The sequence below is a fragment of the Globicephala melas genome, chromosome 8 (genome assembly GCF_963455315.2).
Source record: "Globicephala melas chromosome 8, mGloMel1.2, whole genome shotgun sequence".
Classification (NCBI taxonomy): domain Eukaryota; kingdom Metazoa; phylum Chordata; class Mammalia; order Artiodactyla; family Delphinidae; genus Globicephala; species Globicephala melas.
Genome location: NC_083321.1, coordinates 83,807,749 through 83,825,966, shown reverse-complemented (window position 1 = coordinate 83,825,966; position 18,218 = coordinate 83,807,749). Strand labels below are relative to the sequence as shown.

Here is an 18,218-nt window from a genome sequence, read left to right as displayed (position 1 = left end):
TTTTTTAAGGAACCTCCATACTGTTCTCCATAGTGGCTGCACTAACTTGCATTCCCAACAACAGTGTACGTGAGTACCCTTTTCTCCACATCCTCTCCAACAGTTGTTATTTGTGAACTTTTTGATGATAGCCATTCTGACAGGTGTGAGGTGGTACATCAGTGTAATTTTGATTTGCATTTCTCTAATAATTAGCAATGTTGAACATCTTTTCATATGCCTTTTAGCCATCTCTATGCCTTCTTTGGAGAAATATCTATTCAGGTCTTCTGCCCATTTTTTGATTGGGTTGTTTCTTTTTCTGATATTGAGTTTTATGAACTGTTCCTACATTTTGGAATATTAACAAATCCTTGTTAATCCCTGTCGGCTGCATCATTTGTAAATATTTTCTCCCAGATTGTTTTCGTTTTCTTGATAGTTTCCTTTGCTGTGCAAAAGCTTTTAAGTTTAATTAGGCCCCATTTGTTTATTTTTGCTTTCATTTCTTCTGCCTTGGGAGACTCATCCAAGAAAATATTGTTACGATTTATGACAAAGTGTCCTGAATATATTCTCTTCTAGGAGTTTTATGGTTTCAGGTCTTACATTTATGTTTTTAAATTACTTTGAACTTATTTTTGTATACGTGTGAGGGAATGTTCTAATCTCATTGTTTTACACATAGCTATATAGTTTCCCCAGACACCACTTGTTGAAGACAGTGTCGGATTGCTTTGGCAATTCGGGGTCTTTTGTGGTCCCATGTAAATTTTAGGATTATTTGTACTAGTTCTGTGAAAAATGTCACAGGTATTTTGAATAAGGATTGCAGTAAATCTGTAGATTGCTTTGGGTAGTATGGCCATTTTCAAAATATTAATTCTTCCAATCCAAGCAAGCATGGGATATCATTCCACTTCTTCGAATCATCTTCAATTTCCTTCATCAATGGTTTATAGTTCTCAGAGTATATGCCTTTAATCTCCTTGGTTAAGTTTATTCCTAGGTATTTACATTTTTTGATGTAATTTTAAATGAGATTGGTTTTTAAATTCTCTGATATTTCATTATTAGTGTATAGAAATTCAATAGAAATAGAAATACATTAATCTTGTATTCTGCAACCTTGCTGAATTCATTTCTTAGTTCTAACAGTTCTGGGGCAGAGACATTATGGTTCTCTATACAGAGTATCATGTCATCTGCAAACAGTGACAACTTTACCTCTTCCCTTTAAATTTGGATACCTTTTCTTTTTCTTGTCTTACTGCTGTGGCTAGGACTTCCAACTAGGTTAAATAGAAGCAGCTAGAATGGGCATCCTTATCTTGTTCCTGAATTTAGTGGGTAACCTTGCAGCTTTTCACCATGGAGTACTATGCTGACTGAGGGTTAGCTGTAAATGGCCTTTGTTATGTTCCCTCTACACCCACTTTGATAAGAGTTTTTACTATGAACAGATGTTGAATTTTTTCAAATGTTTTTTCTGCATCTACTGAGATGATACTGTGATTTTTATCTTTCCTTTCTTTAATGTGGTGTATCACACTGATTTGCATATGCCGAACCATCCTTGTGACACGGAAATGAATCCAATTTGATCATGGTGTATGATCCTTTTTACACGTTGTATTCGATTTGCTAATATTTTGTTGAGGATTTTTGCATTTGTATTCATGAAAGATATTGGCCTCTAATTTTCTATTCTTGTAGTGTCTTTGTTTGCTATTGGTATTAGGCCTCATAGAATCAATCTGAGAGTGTTCCCTCCTCTTCAATTGATTTATTTTTTTATCTCTGTGGTATCAGTTGTTCTTTCTCCTCTTTCACTTCTTATTTTGTTTATTCGGATCCTATCGGTTTCTTCTTTGTGAGCCTGGATGAAGATTTATCAATTTTGTTTATCTTTTCAAAAAAACAGCTCTTGGTTTTAATAATCTTTTCTTTTGGTTTTTTTAATCTTTATTTTTTTCTCTATGATCTTTATTATTTCTTTCCTTCTCCTGACTTTAGGCTTTGTTTGCTCTTCTTTTTCTATTTCTTTTAGGTATTAGGTTACGTTCTTTGAGATTTTTCTTGTTTCTTGAGGAAGGCCTGAAGTTGCTATGAATGTCCCTCTTAGAACTGCTTTGCTGCATCAGATAGATTTTGGAAAGCAGTGTTTCCATTTTCATTTGTCTAGATGTATTTTCTGATTTCCTCTTTGAGTTTCATCATTGACTCACTGGATTTTTAGCAGCAGGTTGTTTAGTCTCCACATGTTTGTTATTTTCCCACTTTTCTTTCTATGGTTGATTTCTAGTTTCACACTGTTGTGATTAGAAAAAACTCTTGATATAATTTCTATCCTCTTAAATTTGTTAAGTCTTGTTTTGTGACCTAGTATGTGACCTATCCTAGAAAGTGTTCCATGTGCACTTGAAAAGAATGTTTATTCTGCCCTTTTTTTTTTGATGGAATGTCCTGTTGACAACAATTAAATCCAACTCATCTATTCTGTCATTCAGGATCTTTGCTGCCGTATTGTTTGTCTGGATGACATGTCCACTGATGTCAGTGGGGTCCTACTATTACTGTATTAACTGTCAATTTATCCCTTTATATCTGTTAGTATTTACTTTATACTTAGATGTTCCTGGATTGGGTGCACATATGTTAACAAGTATAATATCCTCTTCTTGTATCAATTCCTTTATCATTATATACTGCCCTTCTTTGTGATTCATCACGATCTTTGTTTTAATTTTTTCTGAAATGAGTATTGCTACCCCTGCTTTCTTATCGTTTCTGTTTGCATGAAATAACTTATCCCATACCTACTTTCAGTTTGTGTGCCCTTCATCCTAAAGGGAGTCTCTTGTAGCCAGCATACTGAAGGGTCTTGTTTTGTAATACAATTAGCCTATTTTTTTTTTAATTTATTTATGGCTGTGTTGGGTCTTAGTTGCTGCACACGGGCTTTCTCTAGTTGCAGTGAGCAGGGGCTACTCTTTGTTGCAGTGTGCAGGCTTCTCATTGCAGTGGCTTCTCTTGTTGCAGAGCATGGGCTCTAGGCATACAGGTTTCAGTAGTTGTGGCAGGTGGGCTCAATTGTTGTGGCTCACAGGCTCAGTAGTTGTGGCACATGGGCTTAGTTGCTCCATAGCATGTGGGATCCTACTGGACCAGAGCTCAAACCCATGTCCCTTGCACCAGCAGGCTGATTATTAACCACTACGCCACCAGGGAAATCCCATCCCTCCCTATGTCTTTTGATCAGTGCATTTAGTCCACTGACATATAGAGTAATTATTGGTATGTGTTTACTTAGGCCCTTTTATTACCTGTTTTCCAGTTGTTTTTGTAGTTCTTCTCTGTTCATTTCATCTTCTTTTTGTTTCTTCTATTGTTATACCACACCACTTAATTACAGAGAATTTATATAGTATGTTTTATGTCTGGTAGGGCTAGTTCTCTTCTAAGTTTTTATTTTCCAGTGTTTTCCTGGCCATTCTTACATGTTTATTTTTCCACATGAACTTTTTTTCAACTTGTCTAATTTCAATAAATAGTTGTTGGTATTTTTATTGGAATTACAGGAAATATATAAATTAATTTAGAGAAGAGCTGATATCTGTACCATTTCAAGTCATAGAATTTAAGAATAAGAGATATCTCTCCATTTTTTCAAGTCTACATCCGTGTCTTTGGAGTGTCTAAAACGTTTCCTCTTACAGGTTTCACACATTTCTTACTAGACTTTTCCCAAGTATTTAATTTTCTTTGTTGCTACTATAAGTAAGGTTTGCCCTAACCTTATATCTTCTGTTTATCATTTGTGTATATGAAGACTGATATTTGTATGTTAATTTTATATCCTACCACTTCCCTGAATTACTTTACTGTTTGAGTTTTATCATCAACTGTGGAGTTTTCCAGACAAAGTACTATCATATCATCTCTAAAATGAGACAGTTTTCCTTTTGGCTTACCCATTCTATGCCTCTAATTGATTTCTGTAGTTTAACTGCATGGGCTAATACTTCTAATGCGCTGTTCAATAGAAGTAGAAATAGTGGGTGTCCTTGCCTTGTTTATTATCTTCATGGAAATGCCTCTAATGATTCTCTATAAAATAAGACGGCTTTTGGGCTAAGGTAGATAATTCCTGATAATATTCTTAATAAAAGAAAAATAAGTACTTTCTTAGCATCATAAAATGCATACATCATGCTAGAAAGAAGCATCATGCTTAATGGTGCTTTAGAAGCACCATTTAGAAGCACTCCTATCAAACATTGAAAGAAGTCAAGGATCCCCAATATTATTAACATTTTCCTAAAATAAATCATTAACAGATTTAATCAACTGAAGGAAATAAGAGATATTAATGTTACAAAGATATAATCAGATGTTTAGAATACCCAAAAGAACAAAATAAAACTCTTATAAACAAGGAAGGGAATTCAGTAAGCTGCTAAGCACTATATGAACATTACTTGAAATGTATATTTGGCCTTTATTAGGCCTGGCCTCACAACTGGGTACTACTTAGGTGAGACTTGCTCTATTATACAGAACACTGGTCCAGGAATTTGTTTTCCTAGGATATTGAAAAGTAATCAGGTTTAGAAGATTAAGATCAAGACTTACAACATTCAAAAAAGGTAAGTGATAAATCATAATAATTTCCTAATTTTCAGAGAAAACACAAATGTCGAAAATGTACATACTTTAATATTAAATTCTGGTGTGCAACACTGTGTAGCCCCATATGAGCTGATAGGTAATTGTCTTCCACTAGTAATAGCCTAATAGGTAAGGAGAGATGAAAACTATTATCAATAAAGCATTAAGATATAGCATAGCATGTTCTAATGGCTGATAATTCCTGTAAGACAGAATTTAGGGCAGTAAGTCTGCTCCGAATAATTTTCAATTATGGAAGTCACTTTTCTTAGTAACTATTCAAATAATACTGTTCATACTTTATGCATATTAAATTAGAACCCCGGACTTGGTGATTTTTGGGTTTACTGTTCCTTCCATTACAACATACTTCACTTTAACACACCATTTCTCTTTGGAAACAGAAACTGTAAATTAACAAATATATAACAAATATTATGTATATAGTATAATGGCCTTAGCTCAGTAAGGTATATAATACAGTAGTGTATCTGCATTAAACCTTAAATTCCCAATGTTACAATTAATTCTATAGTTTTCATGCTTAATGTCTTCTCTGCACCAAATTTTCCTGTACAGACTATATAGTGGTCACTGATTAATATTAATCTATGTTCTTAAGAGATAGGGAAGTGATAACCTTTGGGAAAAAAAGATGGTAATAATACTGTGGAGGGAGCATGATGGAATGTTTCTTACTTGCTGATAATTCTTTTTCTGGTAATTTCACAGGTATGTTCACTTTGTGATAACTCACTTACACTTGAGATTTTTGTAACTTTTTTAACTTTTCTGTATCAATCAAAATAGTTGATTTAAGAAAAATAAGCAGAAAATCAAAACAAACCATACAAACAGACCTCTTACTTCCCCAATAAGGCACAATTTCTTTGCAGGCACATTATATTGCACTTAGGGTCTTTGTTGAAACAAAACAAAAACTTATCTTTAAACTCTAGAATCATTCAGCTTGGTAAGATGTTCACACTTGGTATCCATGGAAGCGCAAATTCACATCTTCTATTTCAAGTTTTTCCCAAAATGTGTGTGTGTATTTTAAAGTAGAAAGGGAGACTTAACTGTTCTATACAAGTTTTCATGTGTATTTATTTATCTCTACCTTTCTCATTCTCTTTTTCTTGCTCTCTCTTATTCACTGTATTAGTTGGACCTCTATAGTTGAACTTCTTTAAGTTTACTATAAATATGATACAACTAAGATGTATAAAATAGAGTACAAGAATAGAAGAACAACTCTATCTTACAAACTTACAACATCCCCATCCAGGAGGTATAGGCCCACCAATCAATTCAAAATATTCAAATCCCTCTAATTAAACTCATCTTTTTTCCCTCACAACGAAGATTTATTCTTATACCTGATCTTCCCGCAGCAGCACAATTCTCCCAAGCCAAAACCTTAGAAACACTGTTAACTCAGTTCTCTCCAATATCAGCCCCATTCATATTACAATGTTCCACCTCTGGGAAGTCTGTCTCTACCCTCTTTCTTTCCATTCCCATTGCTATAACCCTACCTGGCACTCCTAATACCTTGCTTGAATTATTGCAAAAGCCTCCCACTTCCTATTCCAAGCTATTCTCCACTCCAATTTTTAAAAATTTATTTATTTGGCTGTGCTGGTCTTAGTTGCAGCACACAGGATCTTCAGTTGTGGCATGCGTGACCTAGTTCCCTGACCAGGGATTGAACCCAGGCCCCATGCACTGCGAGCACAGAGTCTTAGCCACTGGACCACCAGGGAAGTCCCCCCCACTCCAATTAATCTTTCATACTGACACTAGATTAATTTTTCTGACGGATTAAGTTTGAGCATAGCATTATTTGTTTAAAAAATATTCAATGGCCTCCCTACCTTCTGAATGAAGTTCAAGCCTGGCTTTATATCTCTATAGAGAACTTCTATAAGCAACCACTAAATCTGCCCCCTTCCCTGGCCAATATCAGAGTTATATGAAAGAGGATATATACTGTACATAATAAAAAGCAAAACAAACAAAAAAGGGAAAAACGATCCAACTCAGTCCAATATCTGAACAAATAAACATGACTATCACTCAAGATGGAAGAAGCCAAAGAAAAATCAAAAGTAAGGAAAAAAGAAATCCCATCCATAGTTGAAAAATGTCTGGTTGTAAGCAAACTGGAATGTTACTTCTTTGACTGTGAATCTAAATCTAGTTTGTAGGCTCCAAAGACTGAAAGGAACTGGAAGAAATATTATTGCTATATTTGAGCAATTTCTAAGACTCTATCCAAACTTGATTCTTAAATTCCTTAACAAAGCACACTAAGGTCATCATCCATGTAAAAGAAAACACCAGAATAGACACTGTAGCATGGCTACTACCTCTGATCATTTCTTTCTTTTAATGAGGAACTTACAACATAAAATAAATAAAAACTACTTAAAAGACTGATGTTCTCTTATCAAGTAATTAATATTTTATCTCATGACAAGAAAAGTTTGAAAACACCCTCACATAAAAAGAAGAAATATCCCCTAGTAGTAACGGTTTGGTGCTCATTCATTCAGTATTCGCAGCCACTATTTTACAGAATGTAATTACCATCAATACTGAGAATCAACTGTATCTCTCAGGAGCATACTTTACTTGATACCTGAAAATCCCTAATATGGTTAACTTTAGGTAGGCACAAAACATAATAGAAGGAGATTGATTAAAAATTAAGTACATTAAATTTAGAAAAGTCTAGAGCAGGGATGGCAAACAGATTTTATCTTGCACATTAGCTCTGAAGAACAATGAGTTCTGAGTAACGTGCCTTCTCAAGTTGTACTGGGAACGAGTACTAAAATCAATTAGTAATATTGGTCACAGAAGTGAGAAAGGATAAATAATGTTACTTGTTTCATGTATATACCACCCCTGGGCTACTGTACTTCAAGTAATCTCAAAGAATAAACAATTACAAAATTACTTACTGCTTCAACGGAGTTACATTCTCGCCTTGTTTCTAAATAACGTAGGGCTCGTTTTTCTTCTTCTTTTAATTTAGCATCTGCCTGTCCAGAAGCAAAATAGCAATCATTTTAAGAAAATCAAGAAAATAGCTCAAATTACCACACATACTAAGTTCTCACTTACATATTTCATATAATTCTGTACACCATTTTGTTGTAAATACGAAGGTGCCTGTGTTCTATAAAATCTCTCTGTTGAATCCAAGTATGCCTTCTCAAAATTGTCCCTATAAATTTGAAGCTTATCCTCTGGATTAGAACAAAGGTTAACTGAAAAACAGAAAATAAAATTTTACTCTAATTATGATTCAAATCAGTATTTTGAGTACAATAAATGAAATAACAAATATTGAGGAGTCATGTTCAAGGAACTGTGACAATGCTCAAGAGAACATAAAGCCATGAAAGACAAAATCCTTCTTTATGAGAAACTTAAAAAGATAACAGTATAGAGTAGTAAAGTGACAAATAGTATAGATAACATGAACTATTTTATTTTTGAATAGGAAAGAGACTGACTTCAAACTGGATGATCAAGAAACCATTCACAGAAAAGATGGGATTTGAGTTTGAGCCTTTAGGAACAAAGTAGGATTTACACTGATTAGTAAAGGAAGTAAATATTCAGAAGTAGAACAACACAAGATCAAATCGAGGTATAACAACGAGGTTGTCTGCGTGGATTGTAAGGTTAATAGAAGGTAAGGTAGAATAGTAAGTTAGGAATGGTTATGGAGAACCTCAAATCTCTGGCTAAGTAACCTGAATTTAGCATGGGCTACCACTACATGGGTAATAAAAACACCAATAAAATTATACTTAAAAATTAATCTTGTGAAAGTATAAGGGCTAAATGATAGCAATAACATCACTATAAGAAGACTGTTTGAAAAGTCTAGAAGTAGAATTCAAAGAAGTCTTAACTGGTGGCAGTTGAAATAAAAAGAAATAAATTTCAGGGACATGGCTAATGGAAATCTAGACTTGATACCTAAAGAAACACAATGGCAATGGAGAAAGCAAGTCAAAGATAAATAAAGGTTCATTTATATAAAACTTTCTTATCGACAACTATTTTGCATCAGGCATTCTATGTTCAGTAAAGATATAGTGTCAAGAACACAGTTAAATACACTGAAGTATTACGACAGAGAAGCACAGGTACTATGAAGCACCTAACCTACTCTGGGAATTAGGAAAGGCCTCCACGAGGAAACAGAGAATGAGGATGAGTTAGCAAATAAAAGAGGAAGAAAAGTATTCTGGTCAGAGGAAACAGTACATTTGATTGAACGAAAAATGAGAGTATCACTATCAGACACTAAAAAGTTTAGAAATTCCAGAACGTATACATGGAATAAACTGATGTCCTAAAAATATAAGTGCAAAACCAGTTACCTTTCATAAGCTAGAGACTCGAATCTACATTTCTCTAATATAGGTTGCTAAAGATTCACTAGCCAAGAAATGAGTGAAATGGAGAAAATAAATATTAACCACACGAATATAAACTTTTGTAGCTTTCATTAAAACAGAATATCTTTTATGTACTCTTAATTTCATGTGGCACTAAAAGTAGATGTGACTATATTCTAATAAACATAACTTTGAGACTACTATTCTATAATTGTCTTAATTTCCATGAAAAGGAAATTTGATCATAAAGGTTCAGAACATACCATAGGATTCTCTTACTCCAATGACAAGCTGAGAATCAAAAGCTTCTCCTAATCTTTCAGCATGTACCAGCTTCATTGCACTATCTTGAAGTCTGTTTTTTATATTTGAAAAGATTGACTCATTCCATGTATCAAGCATGAGCTAGGAAAAAAAGAAGAAAATATGCCATCATTTCAATTATTAATATACCAAGTACCATAAATACACACAAAAAATTTTAAGTACAAATGCTAAAAAAGGAAATAAAATTCTTAGACCTACATTCACTTGAATACTACAGGAAAGCAACATATTTATTTATTTATTTTTATTTTTGGCTGCTTTGGGTCTTCGTTGCCACGCGCAGGCTTTCTCTAGTTGTGGTGAGCGGATGTTACTCTTCATTGCGGTGTGTGGGCTTCTCATCGTGGTGGCTTCTCTTGTTGCGGAGCACAGGATGGGCGCACTGGGCTTCAGTAGTTGCAGTATGTGGGCTCAGTAGTTGCGGCACTCAGGCCCTAGAGCACAAGGGCTTCAGTAGTTGCGGTGCATGGGCTCAGCAGTTGCGGCACGTGAGTTCTAGGGTGCACGGGCTTCAGTAGTTGTGGGACACAGACTCAGTAGCTATGGCTTGTGGGCTCTAGAGTGCAGTCTCAGTAGTCGTGGTGCAAGGGCTTAGCTGCTCTGCGGCAGGTGGGATTTTCCCGGACCAGGGATCAACCAATGTCCCCTGCACTGGCAGGTGGATTTCTAAGTACTGCGCCACCAAGGAAGTCACAGGAAAGCAGTATATTTAAATTTGGTAACTATCATGTGGTAAATACTGACAAAAGAACAAGTGTTTCAGAATCAAACACAACTGGATTTGAATTCCAGCTGTTACTTATTTGCCTGCTTTCTCTTCTGTAAAATAGTGAAAATAACAGTACAAATTTCAAGTGGTTGTTGTAAAAATTAATATGGTAATACATGGAAAATGTCACCTTCCCTATAGTTCCAAGGCTGTATTTCAGAGATACTGATATGTGTTTGGGATGGTCATATGAATGTTTGTACAAATACATGATAAATGTGAAAAGGACCAAATGAAAATATGTTTGATAATGAATCTCAAAAAGAAAAGAATATACAAATCCACCCTATGGATGTTCTGTTTAAATGATGGAAATGGCATATACGTATTCATGAGTACGCTGTCAGCATTAGTACAAATTTTAAGGCTGGGAAGGGGCAACAAGGTCCAAGACACTATTGAAATGCCTGAGCTGATTGCTAGAACCATCACAGCAAGCAGTGAGTTGTTCAAAGTTCAAATGGCATTTTTTACTATTCAAATCTGTGGTTCCATTTGATTCTCACAAGTAGAAATGTGTGTGTGTGTGTGTGTGTGTGTGTGTGTGTGTGTGTACTTATAAATATGAAAAATGAGGACAGCAAGCTTAGGACATTATTGACCGAAGAATTGAAAGGGAAACCTGGGACTCTTCAATTTCAGAGCTGAGTTCTTTCCATTAATTCATGAGTTGTTACTGGGCACAGAGCTTTTAACTAGAAACTAGGCAAAATATGAAAATAAACATGGTACATTCTGAGTTTATAATAACTAGAATTAAGTAAAAAAATGATAAAGATGACAGCACTTTAGCCACAATTAAACACAAAGATACCAGAAGGTAACCTAATAAGGAAAGACTTTTTGAACAGAAAAAAATTGAATTTATAGAAAGGTAAAAGTACAGAGAAAGAATAATGAAATAAAATTATGAAGATAAAACTAGGAAAAGGAGAAAAGGAAAAGCAAATGAGGTAATGTTTGAAGACACAGATTTACAGCTTAAGACCACATAAAAGATGAAAGAGAACTGAAGCTAAAAAAAGACGAAAGAAAACTAATATTATTCAATAAAACCTGGCAAAAGCTGAAAAGGAATTTATATGTGAAGTAGAAAAACTCATTTCAGTGTAAATTTCTTTCAAAAGTCTTCAACTCACCCTATTTCTGAAGAACATTAGGGAAAAATGGGAAAACTAACTTACCTTTCGAACAATACTGTCTTCTACATTTGATTTTTTATTGCTGCCCTGTTTACCCATTAAAGTAATCTCTAGTTGACAGAAAGGCTTCGGTAAAATATCACACTGTGTGAAGAATTTTCGCCATTCAACAATATAAGCTTTTAGCAAAGCTGTATCATCTTGATGGCTCAGTACTCGCTGAAAACAAAGAACCATACCAATTTTAAATAAATACAGGAGCTTTAAAGAATAATGGAACACATTCATGCCATAAATTTAAAATATTTTATTTACTGTATAACCTATATTATACCCAAAAGAAATTAAAACATATATATATATCAAAGAGAAATTAAAACTTGTTCACATAGCCTTACTGTAATGAACATTTCACAATATATACATATATCGAATCATGTTGTACACCTGAAACCAATAAAATGTTATATGTCGATTATACTTCAATTAAAAACCCCCTATATCCTTTAGCTATTACCTTCCTACCTTCCTCCCTTCCTAGTTCCCCCGCTCCCCGCCCAGCCCTAAGCAACCACTAATCTGTTTTCTGTGTCTATGTATTTGCCTATTCTGGACTTTCATATGAATGAGATTATATAATATGTAGACTTTTATGACTGACTCCTTTTATATGACATAGTTTTTCAGGGCTTGTCCAAGTTGTAGTATATGTCAGTACTTTATTCTGTTTTACTGCTAAATACTATTCCATTTTATGGACATACCACACTTTTTTTATCTGTTTGTCCACTGATGAACATTTGGGTCATTTCCACCTTTGGCTATAATGAATAATGCTGCTATAAACATCTGTGTACCAAAAAAAAAAAAAAACCCACAAAAAACTTGTGCACACTCACCAAGAAGGGGACACAAATAACTAAAATCAAAGATGAAAGAGGAGACGTTACAACTGATACCACAGATATACAAAGGATCATGAGAGACTATTACAAACAATTAAACACCAACAAATCTGACAACCTATAAGAAATGGATAAATTCCTGGAAACATATAATCAAAAAAGCTCAATGGTGAGGAAAAAAAAATCTGATAGATTACTGGTAAGTTATCAAGACTGAATTCATAATCAAAAAATTCCCAACAAATGAAAGTCCAGGATCAGATGGCTTCACTGGTGAATCTTACCAAACATTTAAACCAGAACTAATACCAATCCTTCTTAAACTCTTCCAAAAACCAGGGAACACTTCCAAACTCATTTTATAAGGTTAGTATTACCCTGATACCAAAATCAGACAAAGATGCCACAAAAAAAGAAAATTACAAGCCAGAATCCCTAATAAATGCAGATGTAAAAATTCTGAAAAAAAAAATACTAGCAAGCCAAATTCTACAGCACATTAAAAGGATCATACACCACGATCAAGTGGGATTTACTCCAGGGATGCAAGGATGGGTCAACATTCACTAATTAATCAGTGTGATACACCACATTAACAGAATGACTAAAACTCATATGATCATCTCAATAGATGCAGAAAAAGGATTTGACAAAATGCAATATCTATTTATGATTAAGAACTCTCAAAAACGTAGGTATAGAGGGAATGCACCCCAATGTAATAATGGCCATATATGACAAGCTCACAGCTAACATCATATTCAATGGTGAAAAGCTGAAATCTTTTCTTCTAAGATCTGGAATAAGACAAGGATGCCTACTCTCACCACTCCTATTCAAAGCAGTACTTGAAATCTTGTCCAGAGCAATTAGGCAAGAAAAAGAAATAAAATGCACCCAAATTGGAAAGAAAGGAATAAAACTGTCACTATTTGCAGATGACATGATATTATATACAGAAAAACACTAAAGACTCCACCAAAAAATAACAAATGAATTAAGTGAAGTTGCAGGATAGAAAAATCAACATACAAAAATCTGTTGAGTTTCTATACACTAATAACAAACTACCAAAAAAGAGAAATTAGGGGGAAAGAATCCTGTTTAAAATCACATCAAAAAGAATAAAATACCTAAGAATAAATTTAACTATAGAGGTGAAAGACCTACACTGAAACACTGATGAAAGAAACTGAATAAGACACAAATAAATGAAAAGATATTCTGTGCTCACAGACTGTTACAATGCTATTGTTAAAATGTCCACACTGAGACTTCCCTGGTGGTCCAGTGGGTAAGACTCCACACTCCCAATGCAGGGGGCCCAGGTTCGATCCCTGGTCGGGGAACTAGATCCCACATGTATGCCACAACTAAGAGTTTGCATGCCACAACTAAGAAGTCCACACGTCACAATGAAGATCCTGCATGCCAAAACTAAGATGCAGGGCAGCCAAAATAAATAAAAATAAATAAATAAATAAAATGTCCACACTACTCAAAGTAGTACAGATTCAGTGCAATCCCTATCAAAATTCCAATGACATTTTTCACAGAAATAGAGCCAAGAATCCTAAAATTTGTATGGAACCATAAAAGACCCCACATAGCCAAAGCAGTCTTGAGAAATAAGAACAAAGCTGGAGGTATCATGCTTTCTGATTTCAAATTACATTACAAAGCTAGTAATCCAAACAGTATGGTATTGGCATAAAAACAGACCACACAGATCAACGGAACAAAACAGAAAGCTCAGAAATAAACCCACGCATAGCTGGTCAATTAGTTTATGACAGAGGAGTCAAAATATATGTGGGGAAAGAACAGTCTCTTCAATAAATGGTGTTAGGAAAACTGGACAGCCACATGCAAAAGAATGAAATTAGACAACTATCTTACAAAAATTAACTCAAAATGAGTTAAAGACTTGAACATAAGACCTGAAACCATAAAACTTCTAAAAGAAAACATAGGTAGCAAATTCCTTGACACCAGTCTTGGTGATGATCTTTTGGATTTGACACCAAAAGCAAAGGTACAAAAGCAAAACTAAACAAATGGGACTACATCAAACTAAAAAGCTTCTGCACATCAAACGAAACTATTAACAAAACAAAAGGCAACCTATGGGAGAAAATATTTGCAAATCATATATCTGATGTGGGGTTAATATGCAAAGTATATATAAAGAACTCACACAACTCAATAGCAAAAAAAAAAAAAAAAAAAAATACTGATTAAAAATGAACAGAGGGACTTCCCTAGTGGCACAGTGGTTAAGAATCCACCTGCCAATGCAGGGGACGTGGGTTTGATCCTTGGTCTGGGAAGAACCTACATGCCATGGAGCAACTAAGCCCCTGTGCCACAACTACTGAGCCTGCACTCTAGAGCCCGTAAGCCACAACTGAGCCGATGCTCCACAACAAGAGAAGCCACTGCAATGAGAAGCCCCAGCACCACAGCGAAAAGTAGCCCCTGCTCACCACATCTAGAGAAAGCCTGCGCTCAGCAACGAAGACACAGCCAAAACGAAGATGCAGCCAAAATAAATAAATAAATAAACTGATTTTTAAAAAAATGAGCAGAGGATCTGAATAGACATTTTCCCAAAGACACAGAGATGGCCAACAGGTACATGAAAAGATGCTCAACATCACTAATCACTAGAAAAATGCAAGTCAAAACCACAATAAGACATCACCCCATCCCTGTTAGAATGGTTATTATCAAAAAGACAACAAATAAGTGTTGTTGAGGATGTGGAGAAAGGAAATCCTTGTACATTGTTGGTGGGAATGTAAATTGGTGCCGCCACTACGGAAAACAGCATGGGATTCCTCAAAAAATTAAAAATAGAATTATCATATTTTCCAGCAATTCCACTTCTTGGTATCTATCCAAAGAAAACAAAAACACTAATTCAAAATGATATATGTACCCCCATGTTCACTTCAGCATTATCTACAACAGCCAAGACATGGAAACAATCTAAATGTCCAACAATGGATGAACTGATAAAGAAAATGTGGTATATAGACACAATAGAATATCATTTAGCCATACAAGAGAATGAAATCTTGCCATCTGTGACAACATGGATACCTTGAGAGCATTACGCTTAGTGAAATAAGTCAGACAAAGACAAATAAATACCTTATGATCTCACTTACATGCGGAATCAAAAAACAAACCCCCCAAAACCCAAAAAACCCAACAACCCCCCCCCAAGCTCACAGATACAGAGAACAGATTGGTGATTGCCAGGCAGAGGGATGGGGAGGAGAGGGATCAAAATGGGTGAAGGGGGTCAAAAGGTACAAACTTCCAGTTATAAAAATAAATTAGGGGGACTTCCCTGGTGGCACAGTGGTTAAGAATCCACCCGCCAATGCAGGAGACACAGGTTCGAGCCCTGGTCTGGGAAGATCCCACATGCCCCGGAGTAACTAAGCCCATGAGCCACAACTACTGAGCCTGTGCTCTAGAGTCCACAAGCCACAACTACTGAGCATGCATGCCACAATTACTGAAGCATGCGTGCCTAGTGTCTGTACTCTACAACAAGAGAAGCTACCGCAATGAGAAGCCCATGCACCACAACAAAGAGTAGCCCCTGCTCTCCACAACTAGAGAAAAGCCCACGTGCAGCAATGAAGACCCAATGCAGCCAAAAATAAATAATAAATTTAAAAAATTAAAAAGTCACAGAGGTGTAATGTACAGCATGGTGACTACAGTTAATATTATTGTAGTATGGGCTTCCCTGGTGGCGCAGTGGTTGAGAGTCCACCTGCCGATGCGGGGGACGCGGGTTCGTGCCCCAGTCAGGGAGGATCCCACATGCCGCGGAGCAGCTGGGCCCGTGAGCCGTGGCCACTGGGCCTGCATGTCCGGAGCCTGTGCTCTGCAACGGGAGAGGCCACAGCGGTGAGAGGCCCGCGTACCGAAAAAAAAAAAAAATATTGTAGTACACATTTGAAAGCTGCTAAGAAGAGTAAATCTCAGAAGTTCTCATCACAAGAAAAAAAATTTGTAACTACATATGGTGACGGATGTGAAAGTAGACTTACTGTGGTGATCATTTTGCAATACATACAAATATTGAATCATTATGTCATACACCTGAAACTAGTATCATGTTATGTGTCAATTATACCTAAAACAAAACTTGTGCACAAATGTTCACAGCAGCATTATTCAAAACAGACAAAAAATAGTGAGAACCCAATGTCTATCAATGACAAACAGGTAAACAAAATACAGCACAGTCATACAACGGAATATTATTCTGCCATAAGAAGGAATGAAATAGTGCTAAATGCTACAATATAGATGAACCTTGAAAACATTATCCCAAGTGAAAGAAGTCAGTCATAAAAGGCCACATATTGTAGGATTCCATTTATAGGAAATGTCCAGAATAAACAAATCCATAGGGACAGAAAGTAGACTAGTGTTTGCCAAAGTGGGGGGGGGGGTCATGCGGAAGTAACTGCTAATTGGGTACAAAGTTTCTATATGGGCTGATGAAAATGTTCTAAAATTAGTGGGTGATGGTTGTACAACTTTATGAATATACTAAAACACACACAATTATACACTTATTAAAAGCGTGAAATCTGGTATGTAAATTATATTTCAATTTTTTTTTTTTTTAAAGATCCTAGTCTATTTCTCCACCACTGGACTTTAGCTGGTCCTGTGACTAACTGTGACCAACAAAATGCTGTAGATGTGACATTGTGAGACTTCTGAGCCAAGACCTGAAGAGATTTGCAAGATTACACTATCACACCTCAAAGACTGTTTCCTTGAGAACAAGAAACCATGTGAGGGGGAAAAAGCCCCAGAGGGAAGCCAGGATGGTACCAAACACCAGGAATATGAGAAAAGCTCTCTTAGACCATCCAGTCCCTGAAGAGCCTTACTGCTGCCATATTAATAAGCTCAGGCAAAATCAGGTGAGCCTAGCCCAAACTGCTAAGCCACAGAATTATGTATTGGTTTGGCCAAAAAGTTTGTTCAGGTTTTTCCATATGTCGTTACAGGAAACCCGAACGAACTTTTTGGCCAACCCAATACAAATAGAAGGGTTACGTTAATCTTAAAAACAAAACAAACAAAACAAGAAAAAATTCAATATCCTAATAACTTTCCAAGCATTGCATATTTATTTTTATTTCTTTTCGTCATTTTCAATAATGCTATAATAAACATTTTAATGCTCACTGTCCTATTTGGGAGATTTGGTCCTTCCTAACAGGATAAACTCAATTAGTCTAGTAATTGACTAGTAAACTCACAAAGCTAGATCTTCTTAAAAGTTTTTAAATGTTTTAAAATTATACACCCATGTCTGGCACTGCCAGTCCTGGAATTTAACTGCTCTGAATTAGTGGCACTAAATCCCATCCTCGAGTTTTTGCTAAGGTCTACATTCCAAACTTTTCTGGATCGTTCCAAACATCATTCCAAACCCTGAACATACTTTGTTTTCTAGTGTGAAGTATATTTCTAAGATGATTCTTTGTGAGCCCATTTCCAGAAACTAAGGAATAATGCTCTATCAATTTGAAATAAACATAATTTATCTTCACTAAAAGTCATAAACAGATAAGCTGATATGCTTTCCAATGCAAGCAGAAACTGTTTTCCTAAATCAGTTCTAGAAAAATGTATGTTTTGATTAAACTGTGATATTGCAACATTTAATTTTTCTAAGCAAACCTGATGATTTATTTTCATTAAAAGATAATTTCCTAAAAAAAAAATTTCCTTATAAAACTCTAATTTTTAAACAATCATTTATCAAGACAGCAGAATTAATGGTGTCATCAATAAAACATTTCATTTTGTAAGTAACATCCAATGTGACATCATTCTTATTTTATCATGGTAGTGGCTACTAACAATTAAATATATACCAATCATATATTCAATTTCAGTATCTTCCTTTAAGTTATATATTCATTTTTAATTTCCAACTGCTAACACTTAT

General features: G+C 35.3%; 1 protein-coding gene across 1 annotated transcript in view; it reads right to left on the bottom strand.

The window, feature by feature from the left end:
- The window catches only part of CUL5 (cullin 5), a 95,794-nt gene that overhangs the window by 41,999 nt on the left and 35,577 nt on the right, over window positions 1-18,218 (bottom strand). Inside the window, exons 4-7 of the mRNA XM_030836194.2 lie at window positions 11,355-11,531; window positions 9,338-9,479; window positions 7,783-7,928; window positions 7,620-7,700 (exon numbers count right to left, since the gene is read on the bottom strand). Of these exons, the coding sequence (XP_030692054.1) occupies window positions 7,620-7,700; window positions 7,783-7,928; window positions 9,338-9,479; window positions 11,355-11,531 (546 nt within the window). The remainder of the gene's footprint in view (window positions 1-7,619; window positions 7,701-7,782; window positions 7,929-9,337; window positions 9,480-11,354; window positions 11,532-18,218) is intronic.